The following is a 17,902-nucleotide window of genomic DNA, read 5'->3' on the forward strand; positions in this document are numbered from 1 at the left end:
TGTTGTTTTCATGAAGGTTTTTATGAAACATGCAGCTCTTAAGACTTAACATGATTTTTCAGGAAAATATAAAATTAAATAATTCGCACCAGTGTATTGGCTGCAGATTGCATTGCTAAATATAATAACTATTTTACTGAAAAGTAAAATACTGTAAAATAAATAGATAAAATAAAAATCAAACATTACACAAATGTGTAATGTAAGTCTGATTTTCGTTTTTTTCTCTTTCCGGATTTTTCTCATTTGAAGTATGTTGCATTTTCTTCGCATGCTGTTGGAAATAATATGAAATGCACACTTAAATTAAAATAAGCTTTATATTATTTTTTAGATAGTATATTCTGTCATCCCATTCACACTATCATGCCAAAGTTAGGAAAAAAGCAATACAATTTCTTCAATTATTATTTGACATTTTTCACAATACTCCAATAAAAAAATCCCATTAAATTAATTTCTCTTGGCACAAGTTAAAGTTGACTTAAAACACCAGCAGTAAACTAAGACCAGCATAGCGTAGCCTGTAATTTAATTTCATTGAATGTCTTGGCAGGACCTGGAAAAGGTGTCATGTGTTTTTATCCTCAGCACATGGGCTGAACATTATTATTTTAACTTTTTCATAGCCGAGGTTGTTAAACTGTATTTAAGTCCACTATGACGGCTGTGAATGGTCCCTGATGACGTGTATCTGTCATTGATATGTCTCAATTCAGACACCTTTCCAATCGATTAGTAATAGCTGGCCTCAGACTACAAATCATCACACCTTTAAAGTTTCTGCAAGTTGAACATGAACTGACCTTTAAAATATAAAAGTGAAAATATGCCCCCATGTTCTCACTATAATTGATTTCCACCGTGTTAGAGAGGAAAGGGTTTACATGTTATGGGCCTGTTGCACGTGCTGCTGTGTTGATTTATGTGTTTAATAATCAGCAACGGAAGCAAAGGCTTTGAATGGAGCTTTTATGTCTACAATTTATATATATCGTGGTTTAATCTTCTAAAATAATAAATATGTTGCAATTTATAGTCAGACATGCTTGTTTCAATTCTTCTGCCTGTTCCTTTATTATTTATTAACAGCTGTTAATTTATTAATTTTATTTGCACAATAACTTTGCATCATGTCTGTATTAAAAAAAAAATGTTAGTCACTTTAAGAAAAAAAAAAACCCCCATGACCACATGTGTGTATCGCTGTCTCAGGCTTTCGTTAAATAAATAAAATATATCCAGCTCCAATGGGAGCATGTGGAAAGCCATAAAAGCCAGAGAAGCAGTGGGTGCACTGTTTATGATTTGTTTAAGGGCCTCTATTTCATACACATTAAATTAAACAGCACATTAAATGAGACTTAAAAATTAACAGCAAGAATTATAATTTTGCTGAGAAAGTAAAGGCTACTTCCACTTGAGCGTAAACCGTGACAGTTATTGAATATTATGCACATGCATTTTTTTTTTTTTCAAAAACACACTCCTTGGTCCCATATTTCTTATACATTTATCATATATTATGTGTAAAAAAGCAAATTAACCATATTTTATTATCTGAATCAATAGAGGTAAACTCGAGTTCGAACTTTGAAGGAATGGGTTCATATTTATTGACTTATTGCCTCCAAATTACCCAAAGCTGCGATGCCTCAGACGGAAGAGGGGGACATCTTAAAGCTCTTTCTCTCTCTCTCTCTCTCCCTCTCTCACTCCCTCACTCTCTCTCTCTCTCTCCCTCCCTCCCTCCCTCCCCTCTTTAAAACAAAGACGCTTTGTCATAAACAGGGTTATTTTACCAAAAGGAGTCAAGAGGGCAACATATGTGGTCTTAACGGGTCAGAGGTCAAACATCCATGAAACACAAGGTCACGGAAGCCACACAAGTAACCTTCCAGTGTGTCAACATATTGATATTGTCAGATAACAGAGAGGAGGAATCCGCCTTTGGCCCCCAGTATAACGCACAGACACTTCGCCCTAACGTGATGGAGACGAACTTTAGGTGGAATTTCACATCACCTTCTGTGTTATATTCCATTTCAATTTTAAATCTATCCACTAATATGTATTCCTGATCCTAAAACCTGTTGAAATACTGGTGTCTGGGGAATTTTCAATAGACTGGAGCCACTTTCTTTCTTTAAGCAGAAGGAAAAACTCGCAGCCATGTGCCTCTCTTACCCGATAGATTTCCCCCCCTTTTAATTTTCTCTCGCCTTTCTCCCTATCTGGGGAAAGGTTTTGTGGTTTTCCACAGAAATAAAGAACGTCTTATAGGGGTCGGCAGACGTGACTTTGAACTTGGATCAGCTCCTGCGTTTCCTGTGGTGCGGGTTGCAATAGACTTGGAAGAATGGCACACACAACGCTCAGCCTGTCCCACTCCGAGCTAAGGAGACACTGCACATTCCCCCCCAAAAAAGTTTTTAAACGTTCCCCTCGCCTTCAGTGTATTTGTCGCTTAGGGAGAGAGGCTTGGAGAGCTGAGACAGAACAGGGGGATGTGTTGTGTAATGGAACGGGAGAGCTGGTGGGATTTTTTGATTTGGTGAAAATGTAAGTAAACTTCCTTTGACTTGTGCGTGAGTGAGCAGCTGTGGTGCATGGCCTGTTTATGTCCCCATTTGAACGTGCATGCTTGTGATGGAAAGTTGCCAGAAAATTAAGCAAAATCTAATTTTTTAACGACTTCACTCTGTCAGGTATATATTTGTGCCTGTATGGAAACCAAAAAACTGTGTGTGTGTGTGTGTGTGTGTGTGTGTGTGTGTGTGTGTGTGTGTGTGTGTGTGTGTGTGCGTGTGCGTGTGCGTGTGTGTGTGTGCGTGTGTGTGTGTGTGTGTGTGTGTGTGTGTGTGTGTGTGGCTGCACACAATTGTTTTCTGCAGGGCTAAAAACCAAACAGTACACTGAACACCATAACAAAAATGAACTAAAAACACTCCACTTTTATCCTCAAACTTTGTTTAAAAGCCTCGACCTTATGGGTCACTAATGGTTAACTTGGATCTGAGCGCAGTTCACCACCATAACATGTCACTTAATTGCTGTGGTGAATTTGACAACCACCGAGGAAAACAGAACCAGCAAACATATGGAACCATTAAAAAAAAAAGAACCAACAAGCAGCAGCAACGGCTGCCAGTGACAGCAGAGCACTGTAGTGGAGCACCGCTAAAAGGCCCAGTTGTGGTTCTATACAACCAGTGTAAAAACCACTGGACTCCATATGGAGACACACATGCTTTTTCAGCTGTGGGGAATCAAGTGGCGAGAATGATTCTATAAACTTTAGCTTACCATAATTACAAAATATTAACAGCATTTTAGTGTATGTGATATGTAATAATAGGCTATAGTAATGTAATTTGGTGTCATACTTTTTTCTAAAAATAAAAAATGAAATAAGGGGTGTTACAGTAGCACGTTTAAATAAAAAGTAATGTTCTGCATTAGCAGGCTACCTTATGTTTATATATTTTTTACACTGCAGCCTCTGTATTTATGCACAATTTGATTATTAAATCATTTTATTGACCTCCAAACAATAGGCTACATGATGCTTCACAGATGCAAAAATGCCTGCAAATCATTTTTCACTGTTTCCCCCTCTGTAGCCATTCTGCCATGCGTCCTGAACATTCTGCGCAATTGTTTTTCTTTTTTTATTTCTTAGATAATATGGTGGTTATATCATAGCCATATATTTAATAGCACGGATCGGTGTATGCTGTTATAATAGCGTGACCATTTCTACTTTAAAATACACAAAGCTGCATTAAATTTAGATTTAGGGAATAACATTTACCTAACTACTCTGGTTAAATGTCCTTACCCTGATCTAAATATTTGTCTCCATCTCCAATCTTATTATTTCTCACCAAATGCCACATTTTCTATCTTTTATTCATGCTACAACTTGGCACCCGCGGAATATAAACAACAAAAACATGTTCTCTCCTCTCTCTTGTCGTGATCCTGTTCGCTTGTATATACCCCCCAAAATCTTCTCCCTAAAAGTAGGCGGTAATTATTAGTGGAAAATGGCGTTGCGCTATTAAGTCGCCAAAGCGCTACCTGCTATTGGAGGGGCACCTGGGATTGATGAGGCGGAGTGGCCAATGAGACTGCGCGGAATGAATGAACGGGCTCCAGTTAAAGGGGGCGGAAGAGGAGGTAGAGCCAGTCCACGGAGAAACAGGGACCCTCCGCGATAAACACAGACGAGCCAGAGAAATAAATCCATGCCCAATCGGAACAGCGATTTTTCTGAGATGCTCCAGCTACTCTTCGCTCTGTGCGCGCAGAGGACACCCAGTAAGATAATTATTTAATTCTACGAGTTGCATTTTTAATCGCAGTCGCAGTCAGGAGAAGAGGACGCGGGGAAACTCTTCACTTCGTTGCATTTGGATTTTTTTGCGGCACAAGTTAAGTAGAAGTAATTTCGATAGCTGATTTTTTTTTTCCTCATGAGCGGAGCAGCGTTGTGAATCAGCCTGATATGGTGTTTCCAAGGCTGGAAGTTAAATCCATGCTCTCTAGCATCAACATTTGATTTTTTTTTCTTAACTTATTCGCTGTAATCCTGATCTGATTTAAACAAGAAAAACTCGCTTAGTGAAATAATGCTACTGGATGCTGGTCACCAGTTCCCCGGACTGGGAGTGGGGTCATTCGCCAGGCATCACTCAGCGAGCGAGATGCAGGAGAGAGACTTGAGTTTGGCACAAAATAGCTTTGTAGACTCGGCACACATGGGTGCGTTTAAGCTCAACCATGATCTCTCTCCGGGACAGAGCTCTGCCTTCAGCACCCAGGCGCCGGGCTACCCCGCTGCGGCTTTGGGGGCTCACGCCGCCCATGTCACGTCGTATGCAAGCTCTCCTTTCAACTCAACCAGGGACTTTCTCTTTCGCAGCCGTGGCTTCGGAGACTCCTCTCCGGCGAGCAGCCAACATACTATTTTTGGCCCCACGGCGGGATCCCTCCATCACTCCCACACAGACACTCAAGGCCACATTCTGTTCCCCGGGATCCACGACCAGCACGGGTCCCACGGATCCCCGAATGTCCTGAACGGGCAAATGAGGCTCGGACTACCGGGAGAAGTTTTCGGACGCTCCGACCAGTACCACCAGGTTTCCAGCCCGAGGACCGACCCGTACTCGGCCGCGCAGCTCCACAACCAGTACGGCTCCATGAATATGAACATGGGCATGAACATGGCAGCCCACCACCACCCCGGTGCCTTTTTCCGCTACATGAGGCAGCAGTGCATCAAGCAGGAGCTCATCTGCAAGTGGATCGACCCCGAGCAGCTCAGCAACCCGAAAAAGTGTTGCAACAAAACTTTTAGCACCATGCACGAGCTGGTCACGCACGTCTCTGTGGAGCACGTCGGTGGACCGGAGCAGACCAACCACGTCTGCTTCTGGGAGGATTGCGCCCGGGAGAGCAAACCGTTCAAGGCGAAATACAAACTGGTGAACCACATTCGGGTGCACACCGGGGAGAAGCCTTTCCCATGCCCCTTCCCCGGCTGTGGGAAGGTGTTCGCACGGTCGGAAAACTTGAAGATCCACAAGAGAACACATACAGGTAATAATCACAACACCGTGATTTTCTTTTTTCTTTTTATTGATTTAATTTAATACGATTGGTGTTATGGCTGAAGCCGGCGTTTATTTCGCTGGTGTAAACATGTGCCTTTGCCAAGAGCAAACACGAATTAAGATCTAATTATCAGGGAGCTATTTTCGGCTGCTAAAGTAGATAGTATTTGTAGAATAAGTCAAAGAAGATTTAGGAGCACATCCAAGGAGAAAGAGAGCAAATTAGTTTAGGATAATTAAATAATTGTAACGCTGAAAATGTGCCCCCTTTTTAAAAAAAACCCTGGTGTAAAACATTTACCAATCGTGCAGAAAACAATTTCACAGGGCTGTGTATGTTTTAGTGTTTGGTGTAAACTTTAAAAATGGGTCAAAGGGGACAGTGGGAGCGCGTTGCGTGCGTTGTAGAGCAGACTGGCTGGTGTAGTAAATCATATCAATTGGTTTAATGCTTGTTCTCTATACTGCGCTTTTTTATAGCTCACATATTCCCTTTACAATATAGATTTTGCTCACTTTGGCCTTTAGAGAAACAATTTGCATTAAATCCCTAATCGATGTGTTTGTTTGGGAGTCGTGACTGTAGGTTTAACCGAGGACAGCCCCAGTATAGTCCTGTTTACGCGTGAGGAATGCCTTTTGTTTTCTCCTGCGTCCCCCTTTGATAGGAGCTTAAGGTGCTAGACAGGGCCATTACCAGCCTTTCACATTTGGACTTATTTTCTTGGGAAATACATGATGGTGCCGTGCCATGAAATTGGTCAGGTGCTAATTAGATTTTTATTGTCTCCCACAGCAAATGGTTCGCCTTCTGTAGGCCTACTGAGGACGGCCTTTCCCCCCATCTCTCCCACCCCCTTCCAAATCACTATGCGCATTATTTATTAACTCCCCCACCATTGAAATAGCCCTTAAACTTTGAATATCACAGTCAGGATCATGCTACGAGTTGGTTTAAGAATTGTAACAAATTGCTGTGATTTTTAAGGAGCACATTCATACTGTAAACTCAAATGTTTTTACGCAATTCTACGCATACACCTCCTCGTTGTTACAGCCCGAGGCATTTCTCTGTCAACAAAAAAAATATATACATCTGACTCTGATTAATTCTTTTTTTCCTACAGGAGAGAAGCCGTTCCAGTGTGAGTTTGAAGGCTGCGACAGAAGGTTTGCAAACAGCAGCGACCGAAAGAAACACATGCACGTTCACACGTCGGACAAGCCTTATCTCTGCAAAATGTGTGACAAGTCCTACACACATCCCAGCTCTCTACGGAAACACATGAAGGTAAATACTGGTGTTAATATGCGTATTAGGTCTCTATAATGTTTATTGTCACCACACATGATTGGGCTTTACACCCTGCATCATCTTAATTCTAGGGATTCTCTTTCTTGGACACTAAACACTGATTTTTCTTATTTTCCTCCAGGTCCACGAAGCTTCCCCACCAGCATCAGACTCCTCACCAGCAGCCAGCTCCGGCTATGAATCCTCCACACCTCCAGGCCTGGTGTCTCCCACCACCGAGACCCAAAGCAACACCACCCTGTCCCCAGCCTCAGCTGTGCACAACACCACCAGCCACAGTGGCCTATCCTCCAATTTCAGTGAATGGTATGTTTAGGACTAAGCTGAAATGAAGCAACACACACTCATTTCACAGCACTGGACCATTCAGCAGGAGGGACACGTGCACACAAGGGGCACACAAACATTTGTTTATTTTTGATTTTTGCCAGGGAAGATGACGATTACCAACAGAGGAAAATATGTATAATAGTCGAGGTGTATTTCATATTGTAAATAATTACTAAAAGCCCACTTTCCCATTGGTTGTGATAGTTTGTCAGTCTTTGGTGTATAGATGTTCCTTCAATGGTAGCTATTTCTCTAACTGGACTCTTAGTGCACATATTACAATGAAATTGTACTATAATGTTGAATATTGTGATCCTAAGGCAAATTGATTGTACTATACTAAACATCTATAAACTGGAAAGAGTGCCAAAGTTAACATTTAACTCAAACAGACCACAATATTATGCTTGTGAATGTATATTTTAGTTTGCTGGGCTTAACTTGTGATGTTTTGTGCTTTGCAAGTTTGAATTGTGAAATACTATCTGGAAGATTGTGAGGAAAATAAACGTTGTGCCGTTCAATTTTCTGTAACTACACCCTTCCTTTTGTAAATATCAACTGCCATATTTATCCATTTGTAATTAAATTATGGTATTTACTTGCTACAGATGAAACAGTATTTATAAAGAATGTTTCTTTACTATAAATATGTACAATTACGAGCTAAACATGGGCAGTTGTTTCGTTATGTGCTTTTGTTCAAAGTTTTAAGAGGTGTTTTCTTCCTTATTGTGATAAGAATTTTACTGCATACAAATATAATAAAAGGTGTTGCAAGTGCTAAATATTTTCTTTTTTTTCCTTTTTCATGCTTTGTGTATTGGTGGCTGCTGGTGCAGCTTAGCGAGGGATCTTGTTTGGGAATCTGTTTTGGAATTATTCAGGGACTTTATTATGTCTCAGACTTTAGTCATCAAATATTCCATGCTCTCATATTTTAGTCCTGAGGCTGAAGGACATTGTGGTGTTTTCCTTAAGCTTTGCAAAGCATGCTTCCAGGCCCTAAACAACATGGCTGTTGTGGTGCTAAAATAAACAGGAGGTTTAGGAAATTCAGTGAGAATTTCTTAAATTTTGGGGAATTTTCCTGAAGAGAAACTACACCTCTGAGGAGGAAGTAGATTCTAGTTTAAATCATTAGTAGCACACTTTTAAATATTTAATTTAAGTAAATAATCCAAGCAAACTAAGCATTTTTCATTATGCACACTCAGCACACTCTGCTTGCCTTAATTTTGAAAAAAGCAGCAAAGCTTTCTCTTCTATACATCACAACTTGTCACTTTATATTTCTCAGCTCAGTTACTGAGTTAATTTGAAAACACAGCCCATAAAGTGACCCCTCCCCCATTCACCGGACACTTGACTGCACAGGAGCTGGTGAACTTGAACTTGACTCGGCTTAGTTGCTCTAGACTCTGAGAGCTTCTCTAACCTGTCCTGGGAGCTGTCCATATGTCTCTGTATAGTCTGGTATTAATTTAGATGCCTTTTGAGAAGCGCCCCAGGCGTGTTTGTTTTAATTTGACGCATTGTAGTGCTGTGAGTAAATATAATGGCGCAGATTGCTTGTCAGTTGAGCTTGTACTGCACATAGACTTCTGAAGCTCTTTGAATAGAAAATATATGACTCCGAGGAGGCCTAAATGAGCTGCTTTAGGCTGTATATGAATCAAATAAGCTAAACATAAATAATGTTTGTCAGCTGGTTGTTGGTTGGATTTTGGAGACGCTGTCCTCAGCCTACTGCGCATGCTTCTTGCTTGTCATTTTTTGTGATATGAGTCGTGCGTTCATAGAAAACACATAGTGGGACTTGCTGATGGTGGATGCATCCGCTGCAGGCCGACTCTCCGCTGCAGCAGCAAGTGGCACTCTGTGCGTCTAACTGCAGGCCCTGTTATACAGGCTGTTCACATCACTTGGCTCACATAATGCTGTAGTAAATAAAAAGGATGCTTGGATCTCCGGGATAAGCGATGCTGATTACAAGCAGGCAATCATATCAACTGAAATCAATTATAACCTATTAAAAACTGTTTTCTCTCGCATTTCATAAATTTACAGTTTTGTTGGGCACTTTTCCCACGTCATACCTCACATATTTAATCAAAGGAGTTTTTTTTCTTGCAATAGTGTTTAAACTTTCTTAAGCTTTCTTTGTCTCAGATAAAAACATGTGTTTATATGCAGCTTATTTAGCACCTGAAATTACCTCCTAATGGCCCCTTCCCGTGGCCGGCCCGGTGACCTCTCCGGCGGAGGAAGGTATGACCTGTGGGGAGTGGGAAAGGTCAGCTCCGCACACAGTGTGTCGATGCCGGTTCCTGTTCGGCTCCAGCTGCGCTGATATTGATCCGCAGAGAAGGTTTTTTCCCCCTCCTATCTTCTAACAGCTCCTTGTTGTCTGTACTGTAAGGATACTTTACTGTCAGAGCGCACACACCCTAACCTGCCTTACTGGGCCCTGGAGCTCATAGGTGGTGTTTTTTCTAGCATCCACACTTGGATTCGGGCCAGAGTTCAGGAAGCGAGCTTTGAGGTCATGTAATAAGTTCACTGAGCAATTTGAACCGTTGTGCATGTGTGTAAAGTGGTGCCATTAAGCGCAGGCTGCAGGGACTGGCGTGCGTAAAACTTGCTTATCATTTTTATGTGCGTAAAACGGTAATTGGCACATTTGAGGGTTGTTTATCTTTTTCTCTTTTAATCCAACATCACATTTATTTCCGGTTGATTCAATACGAGAAGATTTACAGGGAAGCAGCACCTGGTCTCATGACGTTGGCCACTTTAAGGAAACAATTAATTATGACACTTTATAAAAGATGCATTGTGTATCTGTTTAATACAGTGTCAGCAAATTATTCCAGAATGACAAATATTTTTTTGTTATTCCTCTCAACTTTATTTATAACTACGTCAGTGGGGATGCGCCCCCGCCTGTGTGTGTGTGTGTGTGTGTGTGTGTGTGTGTGAGTGAGTGAAGAGAGAGAGATAGAAGGGAGGGTGAGGGAGACTCAGCACCAGTTGACAGGGGCCAGCTTGTCGATATTTGGGACGACATTGTTTAAATTGAGCTCCACCATAGTTGTAGTTCACTTTTTAAGGGCTAAAATAGTTTCTGTGTCATTCAAGATGAGGCTGGAGTTCTGGGGCAAAGCAAGAAGCGTTTCTGATTGCAGGCCTCCAGGGATGTGAAATCAAATCAGTGCGTCAGAGGGGACGCCGCACATGCAGCGCGCGCGTGTGGGTTTGCGTGTCTTATGTGTTGTACTTGTTGGTCTGCAACCACAGCAACACATCACACTTGTCAATCATTTATTTTTTTAAATTATTACAGACAAATATATCTGTTTTATTGGTCCATAGTGCGCATCAGTGATCAGTGCGGTTTTGGCTTTTTATTTTTATAATTATCTTCCACACTCTATCTCTATTTCTCTGTCTCTCCCTGACACACACGCACACGCACACGCACACACACACACACACACACACACACACACACACACACACAGAGAGAGAGAGAGAGAGAGAGAGAGAGAGAGAGTAATTGTTTACGGTTAACTACTTGCTTTTCTTTGCAACGTATGAAAAATGTATATTAATGTTCTATTGTTTCATATTATGTGTTTTTGCATAAATATTTGAATGGTTGGATAAATAAATCTAAAGCAGCAGCAGGCCTAATTTTACCTTCAACATTATTATTGCTCTCAGTTATTCAGCCGAACTCATAATAATATCTATTGTTTTTTTTCTCCACGTGTTTGTTAAAGGCAAACATTTTTCTTGTTTCCGTTGTTTTTATAATGAAGTCTGGTAGCAGATTTTCTAGACAGCCACGTCAGACACACATGGCTTGTTTTAAGATATGAAGGTTAATAACGCACATTATGAAGGTTGTAATGATGCGCAGCATTTCAGGACTAAATAGGAGGCTTACCGGGCTCTTACATGACAGGCAGCTTTAATAATTAAAAGTGTTGTAAAATAAAAATGATGTGCAGGTATGATTACACAATGTAAGAGTGATTAAAATGCAAATGAATAATTAAATTGATAAATAAATCACCAGCCTATAATAGATACCATAATATAACAACAAGTGAGATTATTATAACAATAACTTCCTTTTAAAAAAAAACTAAGGGCATACATTTATAAAGGCCAAAATAAATGTATTTTAGCACATTTATTTTTAAAAAGCATGTGAAAAAAAATCAAATTAATGTTCAACACAAAATTTAACCTGTAATTCTCCTGAGCACGTTTTATTGTTATTTAAATTGATTAAATGACACGTGAGGGGATGCGACACGTTTCAGAAGATGTAAAATCGACTTGCTGTTCACAGGCCTTTAATTTGTGATCAATGGCCCCATAATGGCATCAGGCAATACTTGCGTTTAAACTATGGAGTTTAGAAAATAATATTTCCCTTGTTTGCACACTTTAAATTCGTCTCTTTCAAACCAAATTCGTTTCTTAATGTGATCCTTCCCAAACGGGCCTCCTCTGCAGAAATAACAGAGACTCTGAGGAGTTTGTCGGCAGCCATGTTTTGAAAGAAAACTTCTAAAACAAACGCCATATCCTCTGATTGAATTTGAACTGCTCTAATGAAATGAATGCGTCCGCTCGCCGGCCTTTTGTTATTTATAGCCACACAGTGTCACCTAAACAACGACTGCCCCACCCCAAAAAATATTAAAATATGCTTACTACTTTTTATCAGATATTTCCTAATAACTATTCAACAATAAATTAACTTAAATAAATAAATAAAGACAATTCAGCTTACTTTTTCTACACATACCTAATAGAAAACTTTGTTTTTTAAGGCCTGATATGAATTAAAGTGTAAATCTTTTATATAATGATTGTCAGGTGTATATTTTGATGTGGATGCATGCATACTTAAAGGAGGCCTTCATGATCATCTCTCAGCAGTTAAAAGAGACGTAGGTCAGTATGCAGACCAGTCTAATGAAACTTATTATTGAGTAAAATAAATACATAAATAAAATATGAACATAATAACTTTTATGCAGTGTAATATTGCAGTCTTTTCTTTGTTATATTCATTGTTTGCTGTTTGTTTTTGAATCTTGAGGAAAGTAATCTTTCTTTCTTCCTCTTTTTCTCTCTTTCTCTCTCTTCTCTCTGTCTGCATCCCCTTGTCTGTCTGTCTGCCTGTCTGTCTGTGACATGGCTTGTGTTGTGTTTGCACTGAAGTCGATGTACAGTCTGCCTTCCTGTGCAACGCAGCCCCCATGGCCTTTCATGTGAGTTCAGCGGCCGCCTTTTCTCACACAGATGAATGTGTTTCTGTGAAAAGAGCCGGAATGGCTGTCACTTCTCCTGGCACGGCGGAGAAACAAACAAAACCCCCTACTCCTTTAAGGAAGCTGGCGCAGGCACCTCCCATCGGACACAAACACTACAGAGTCAGAAGCACAAATAGCCTCAAAAGCTTAACACTCTCCCTTTCATGCAGAAAGCTTGGCATGACTGGTCCTCTCATGCACACAGAGAAACACAAAGTGGAGAGGTGCAGAGTAAATGACATACTCAAGCTTGACTGAGGTGTGCTCATTGTTGTGGTCTCCCCCCAAAAAAGTGTAAGGATTCAACTAATCCCTCACAAACTCAGCATCCTCCCCTGCTGTTGCTTTTTCAGTGAAGTTCTCAATATGGCTCCTACACAACACCTTGCCAATTCTAGTATTTGCCACAATGGGTAATGTGCTGTTAATGTGAGGCGTTTTTCAGGTAACTCTTTTCTGCTGCAGCCAAGGCTCATTGAGGCAGGAGCAGGTGTACCATCAAAGACCAATTATCTGCAAGCTGAACACAAAACCAAGCCGGCACACAGTGGCTAATATCATCGCTTTGCTTTTTATTTGATGCACTTGCAGTTTATGTGCATCTCTGGTGCATGCATCCTGTATCAGGAACATGTGACAACTGTCTGCAGAAAATACACAAGAAAACAAACTTTTCATAACGTCCTCAAACACAGACACTCACATGTGAGCACAGACTTCCTCTTCCATTCAAAACCCACACTCCACCGAGGAAATTTTCAATTTCCTTACACCTGTAAACATGCTGTTTTACCTCAGCTGCTTTGATCTTCAAACAGGCCAGAGCTGTGCCCTGGGGGACACAGAGCTGAAAAGGTGACTGGGTGGTGTGTGTTTTCTGTTTTATAGGGGACGCTGGCAAGTAATGGAACATACCTTGTGGCCATTTTTGCATTTCATATTTTAAGCTCATGCTGGAAAAGTCTGCTGCACACTCTTCATCATTTAGACCACCTCGGATGAGGGTGAAACGAGACTAATGTCTTGTTGGCTTAGATTCAAGTTCAAGAGGCCAAACTAGCATGGTCAAACACAGAAACTGAAATACAAGGTGCTGCTGTAGCTCTAAATCCATTATTTTAGCTTTACAGGAAAACTAAAAATACTAATAAAAGACTATCACAGTCAGAAAGAATATATTTGGCACTTTTGATCATTGGCATACTTGCTTTTTTAAAGTTGAAAAATAATATGAAAGCAAAACAAATGAAGTGTGAGAGTGTGAGTACCAGTGCTTTGACACAGTATTGGCTTGTTCTGTCTTGTGTGAAAATTTGATCATGGTGAACAGCCCAACTTCATCGTCTGTGAGATGTTATTCAATATGTTTATTTAAAAAGACAGCATTGATAACCTATTTAAAAAACAACAACACACATTTGTGGATTTTTATCACGCACGTAGGTGAAGCGCATTTGATTTGATTTCCCTGACAGTGACAACAAAACATTTATAGAGATGTGAAAATATAATCTACGAATCAGCTCCTCCTGGTTGAACTTTCTGTCTGAACATTCATTGTGACACATTAGAAAAGTTTCTATTCATGCCAGTGAACCTGTGTGTGAGCGTGTTGTTCACACACCCCTCCGCTGTCACTCACATTCAATTCAAGAATGATCAGAAAACAAGAGTCACTGCTCATATTCAAATATTTTTATATGACATGACACAGGGATGAGTTGAATATGCCCCCTACTAGTCCCCCCCCCCCCCCCACACACACACACACACACTAGCCTCCCAGCCATCTGTCACCTGCTCTATTTTCTCTTCTTTTCACTGTGTATTGATTTCTTTCTACAATCTTACAAGGCAACCCTTGACATGAGCTTAATCTAAAGAAAAAACAGCGCAGTGAGTTTTCAGTGAATCTCCCTTCACTTTGAGATGATTTAATTTCTGATGTGTTGTGACATGACTGTGTTGAATGTTTAATGTCTTAAAACACATCGGTGGTAAAAGGCTGTCTGACTTCCACAGGTTTATCTAATGAGACAGAAATGAAAGAGGACAGGGATCAAACCAGTTGCAGTCCCCACGATACAGACTCTTATTCAGTAAGTCATTATCACTCTGATCTTAACAGCATTTCCACTGTCTGCTTTTCTCCAGAGGGTTCCATTCACCGGGGGAGAGACAAACAAATAGCACACTGGTGTAGGCTTTGTCACATGCAAATCAGAAGTACTCAACTTTTTTTTTTTTCTACATTTCCATCAAAACCAGCATTTAGTCACTGGATTAATACAAGCTATTGATTGTGCTATTTGATATATTCCCGAATCTTTTATTTGATTGAAAGAGGTCCTGAAGAGGTCAGGGAGTTTTTTTCCAGCTTCATCAGTGCTCACATTTCTCTGCAGGGTGCCGCTCAGATTGCACCCCATAGACATTGTCAATTTTCTCAGAGGACGCTCTGGTTGCCATCCTCTAGTTCTCGAGTTTAGTGGGCTGGAAGGAGCTAATTTGATTGACTTTCACCTCCATTTTTTTACTCCTTGCTCTCTCTAAAGGCCCAGAAACACCAAACAGACATCAAAGAACTTGCACTGATAAAGGCCAACTGTTTGATGGCCTCATATCACCTGTGTCCGGGTGAAAATGTTGCACTTGAACACATTGCAAAGACTACCGGAAATGCTCAACTAGTATGTATGTTCTGAGGCTGCATGACGGACATACTGTATATGAATTTGACATTGGCCAATATTCGGTAAATGGTAAATAGTAAATGGACCTGCACTTATAAAGCTCTTTTCTATTTGCTTTGCGATTTACACTACTGACTGCACTCATTCACACGTTCATTTTGGTGGCAGTAAACTACCCTAAACAGTGCCACCTGCCACAATTGGGCTCCCATTAAAATCCATTCCATGCAGGGAATAGATTCCCTATAGAACATTTGGAGTTATTTCAACTGTACTGAACTTTGACCGGCATGGCAATGTGGGTCACATCTTGCACAACTATCACTTCAGGGAGCAATCGTCACTCACTTGCATCCATGTATGTGTGACCTCAGCCTGAGGATGCATTCAGACCAGATTCGCCGTTTTGGTAAAAATGCAAGTAACCCAGTTCATTTGAGTGGCGGTTGTGCGCTTAGGGTGTGGGATTTGCCGCCACAGGAGAGGCTGAAAAACATGCAGTGGCCTGTATCCGGCCTGGAAAAGTTGAAAAAGACTCTTTGGAGAAAGGCAACCCGGCATCACGCTGTGGCCACCACTCATGTCCCTAGTGAGTCCTGAGAGAGAGTATTTTACTTTAAAAGTTAATTTGTACTTGATCTTTATATATACAGTATATATGTATACCATATCTAACAGCAAAATCACAAGTTTTATGTTTATGTACAGCGCATTTAGTTTTTTTTATTCACACTTGCTTTGGCAACGTAAATGTCTGTTTTCCATGCTTGTAAAAGCATTTTTCATTTGATTTGAGTACAGTAAGGCTGCAGTCACACATACAGGAATGTAGGCGAGGGACCATTGGCTATAGAGGTGATAGGTGGTTTGTAGTCCGTTTGACACTCAAGTGGGGTCAACCACACGTGCAAGTCTTTGTTATTGGTTGGCGATGTGACCTTGTGGCTTGTGCTAAAGGTGCAGGACACAAATTAGGGCCACAGACGCTTAACGACAGCCCAACATCGGTGTTTAGGGCCTTTATAGCTCACAGTCCCCTGACACAGACAGAGACCTTTCTGGTCAGTGAGTGTATTGACGGCAGTCAGTTAGCACTTGACATGTCAGTGTTCACTTTTTAAAGTTCACTTTTTAAAATCAAACAACCAGTTTGTGATGTGTCACATTGTGCTTTACTTATTGTTTCTGTGAGCGTCTCATTCAACTTAGCTTCGTTTTTCTCTGCTCAATTTATAGCCAATGGGGAGTTTATTTCATGTGATGATCATTATGTTCATATGTGCAAGATGTTCACTATAGTTTTGTGTATCATATAAAATGTAAATTTGTGTCCATTCTACTGGCAATGGCTCTATGAATGACAATGTAGTGGTTGAAGCCCAGAAGACCTTGGTTTTACATGTCTTAAGTTACTTGACCAGGAAAAAACTTCCACAGTACTCCGATGTAAAAACAACAGCAAAAATCTTTATTCCACAGTTCTGTTCTTACATGAGTGCTCAATTTTGATTCCCCCTAATCAATAACTATAACTGGGTAAGGAAACCTTTTTTCTCTTAAAGTCACAGTAACCTGCCTTACTGCTCATAAAAAAGGTGCAAAAATAACATCTTTATACAATATTATTCTTATACTAACATGAATCACATTTATTATGTTTATCTGACTGATTTTAACTTAACATAAAACACACTGAAATTGTTCAGATTTATTAACTTATACTTCTATAGATATAACTTGGCTCCCAGGGACAATGTCAGTCAGTTGGTCCATCACTTTAATCCAGACAGAAATATATGTTTTTATATTCATGGTCCCCAGAGGATGAAACCATCTCACATTTCCACTAACACCACCAGGAGCTGAACAGATACATTTTGTCTTACCAACTGATAGATTGCCATTAATATGTTAGATATCCCCAGTGCCCAGACAATGAATGTCAATGACCTAGGTGACCCTGATCTTTCCTGTAGCTCCACTAACCATTCAAAGTTTTCACCCAAAATGGACAAGTGTCCAAGGACACTTTGACACCATCTGATATTGAACCAGGCCTTCTGATGACTTAACGCCCGCTCCTCCTCCTGAACCCTGCCACCCCACTTGGGCTGAAAGGAGCTAATTCGATTGACTTTCACCTCCATTTTTCCCCTCTCTCACTCCCTTATACCTCACAGTCCCCTGACAGTAAGAGACCTTTCTGGTCAGTGAGTGTATTGACTGGCAGTCAGTTAGCACTTGACATGTCAATGCTCAGTCCAGTCTCGTCCTGTTGGATACTGGGTGTTTCTGTATATTTCTCATTGAAGGGATTGATTTCTTTGCCAGGAATCTAACAGGTCGTGGCAGTGTTAGCCATTGTGTGATGCTCCTGCAAGATAGTGCCCAGTATAACAGTGGATACATTCAATTGTGCTAATTCCTTTCATCAAGCAGGCATATTTACAGGAATGTCATGATAAAATGCAGCAAATTCACATTTTGTTGAATTCCGCTGCCCTAATTGCCTTTTGTCATGCAAGGCTGTTATTTTTCCTCCAATTTAATTTCAGCCATTTGGTGCTGAAATGTAAAACCAAACAAAGTCAACCTGCCCTGCCCCAG

The 17,902-nt window shown here is 40.6% G+C and overlaps 1 protein-coding gene across 1 annotated transcript; it reads left to right on the top strand.

Annotated features, from left to right (window-relative positions):
• The first annotated feature begins 4,201 nt into the window (after window positions 1-4,201).
• zic2a (zic family member 2 (odd-paired homolog, Drosophila), a) lies at window positions 4,202-8,054 on the top strand. Its single transcript, XM_059343691.1, has 3 exons — window positions 4,202-5,607; window positions 6,749-6,912; window positions 7,058-8,054. The coding sequence occupies exons 1-3, from the start codon at window positions 4,635-4,637 to the stop codon at window positions 7,250-7,252; spliced, it is 1,332 nt and encodes a 443-aa protein (XP_059199674.1). The 5' UTR covers window positions 4,202-4,634; the 3' UTR covers window positions 7,253-8,054.
• Window positions 8,055-17,902: the final 9,848 nt, after the last annotated feature.

This window comes from Centropristis striata, chromosome 10 (assembly GCF_030273125.1).
Source record: "Centropristis striata isolate RG_2023a ecotype Rhode Island chromosome 10, C.striata_1.0, whole genome shotgun sequence".
NCBI classification, from domain to species: Eukaryota; Metazoa; Chordata; class Actinopteri; order Perciformes; family Serranidae; genus Centropristis; species Centropristis striata.

Excerpts from the sequence above, each read along its gene's own strand:
- zic2a (XM_059343691.1), top strand. The coding sequence starts at position 4,635 with ATGCTACTGGATGCTGGTCACCAGTTCCCCGGACTGGGAGTGGGGTCA. Across the intron at positions 5,608-6,748 it reads CCACAAGAGAACACATACAG|GAGAGAAGCCGTTCCAGTGT; the intron begins GTAATAATCACA and ends TTTTTCCTACAG. Across the intron at positions 6,913-7,057 it reads CTCTACGGAAACACATGAAG|GTCCACGAAGCTTCCCCACC; the intron begins GTAAATACTGGT and ends ATTTTCCTCCAG.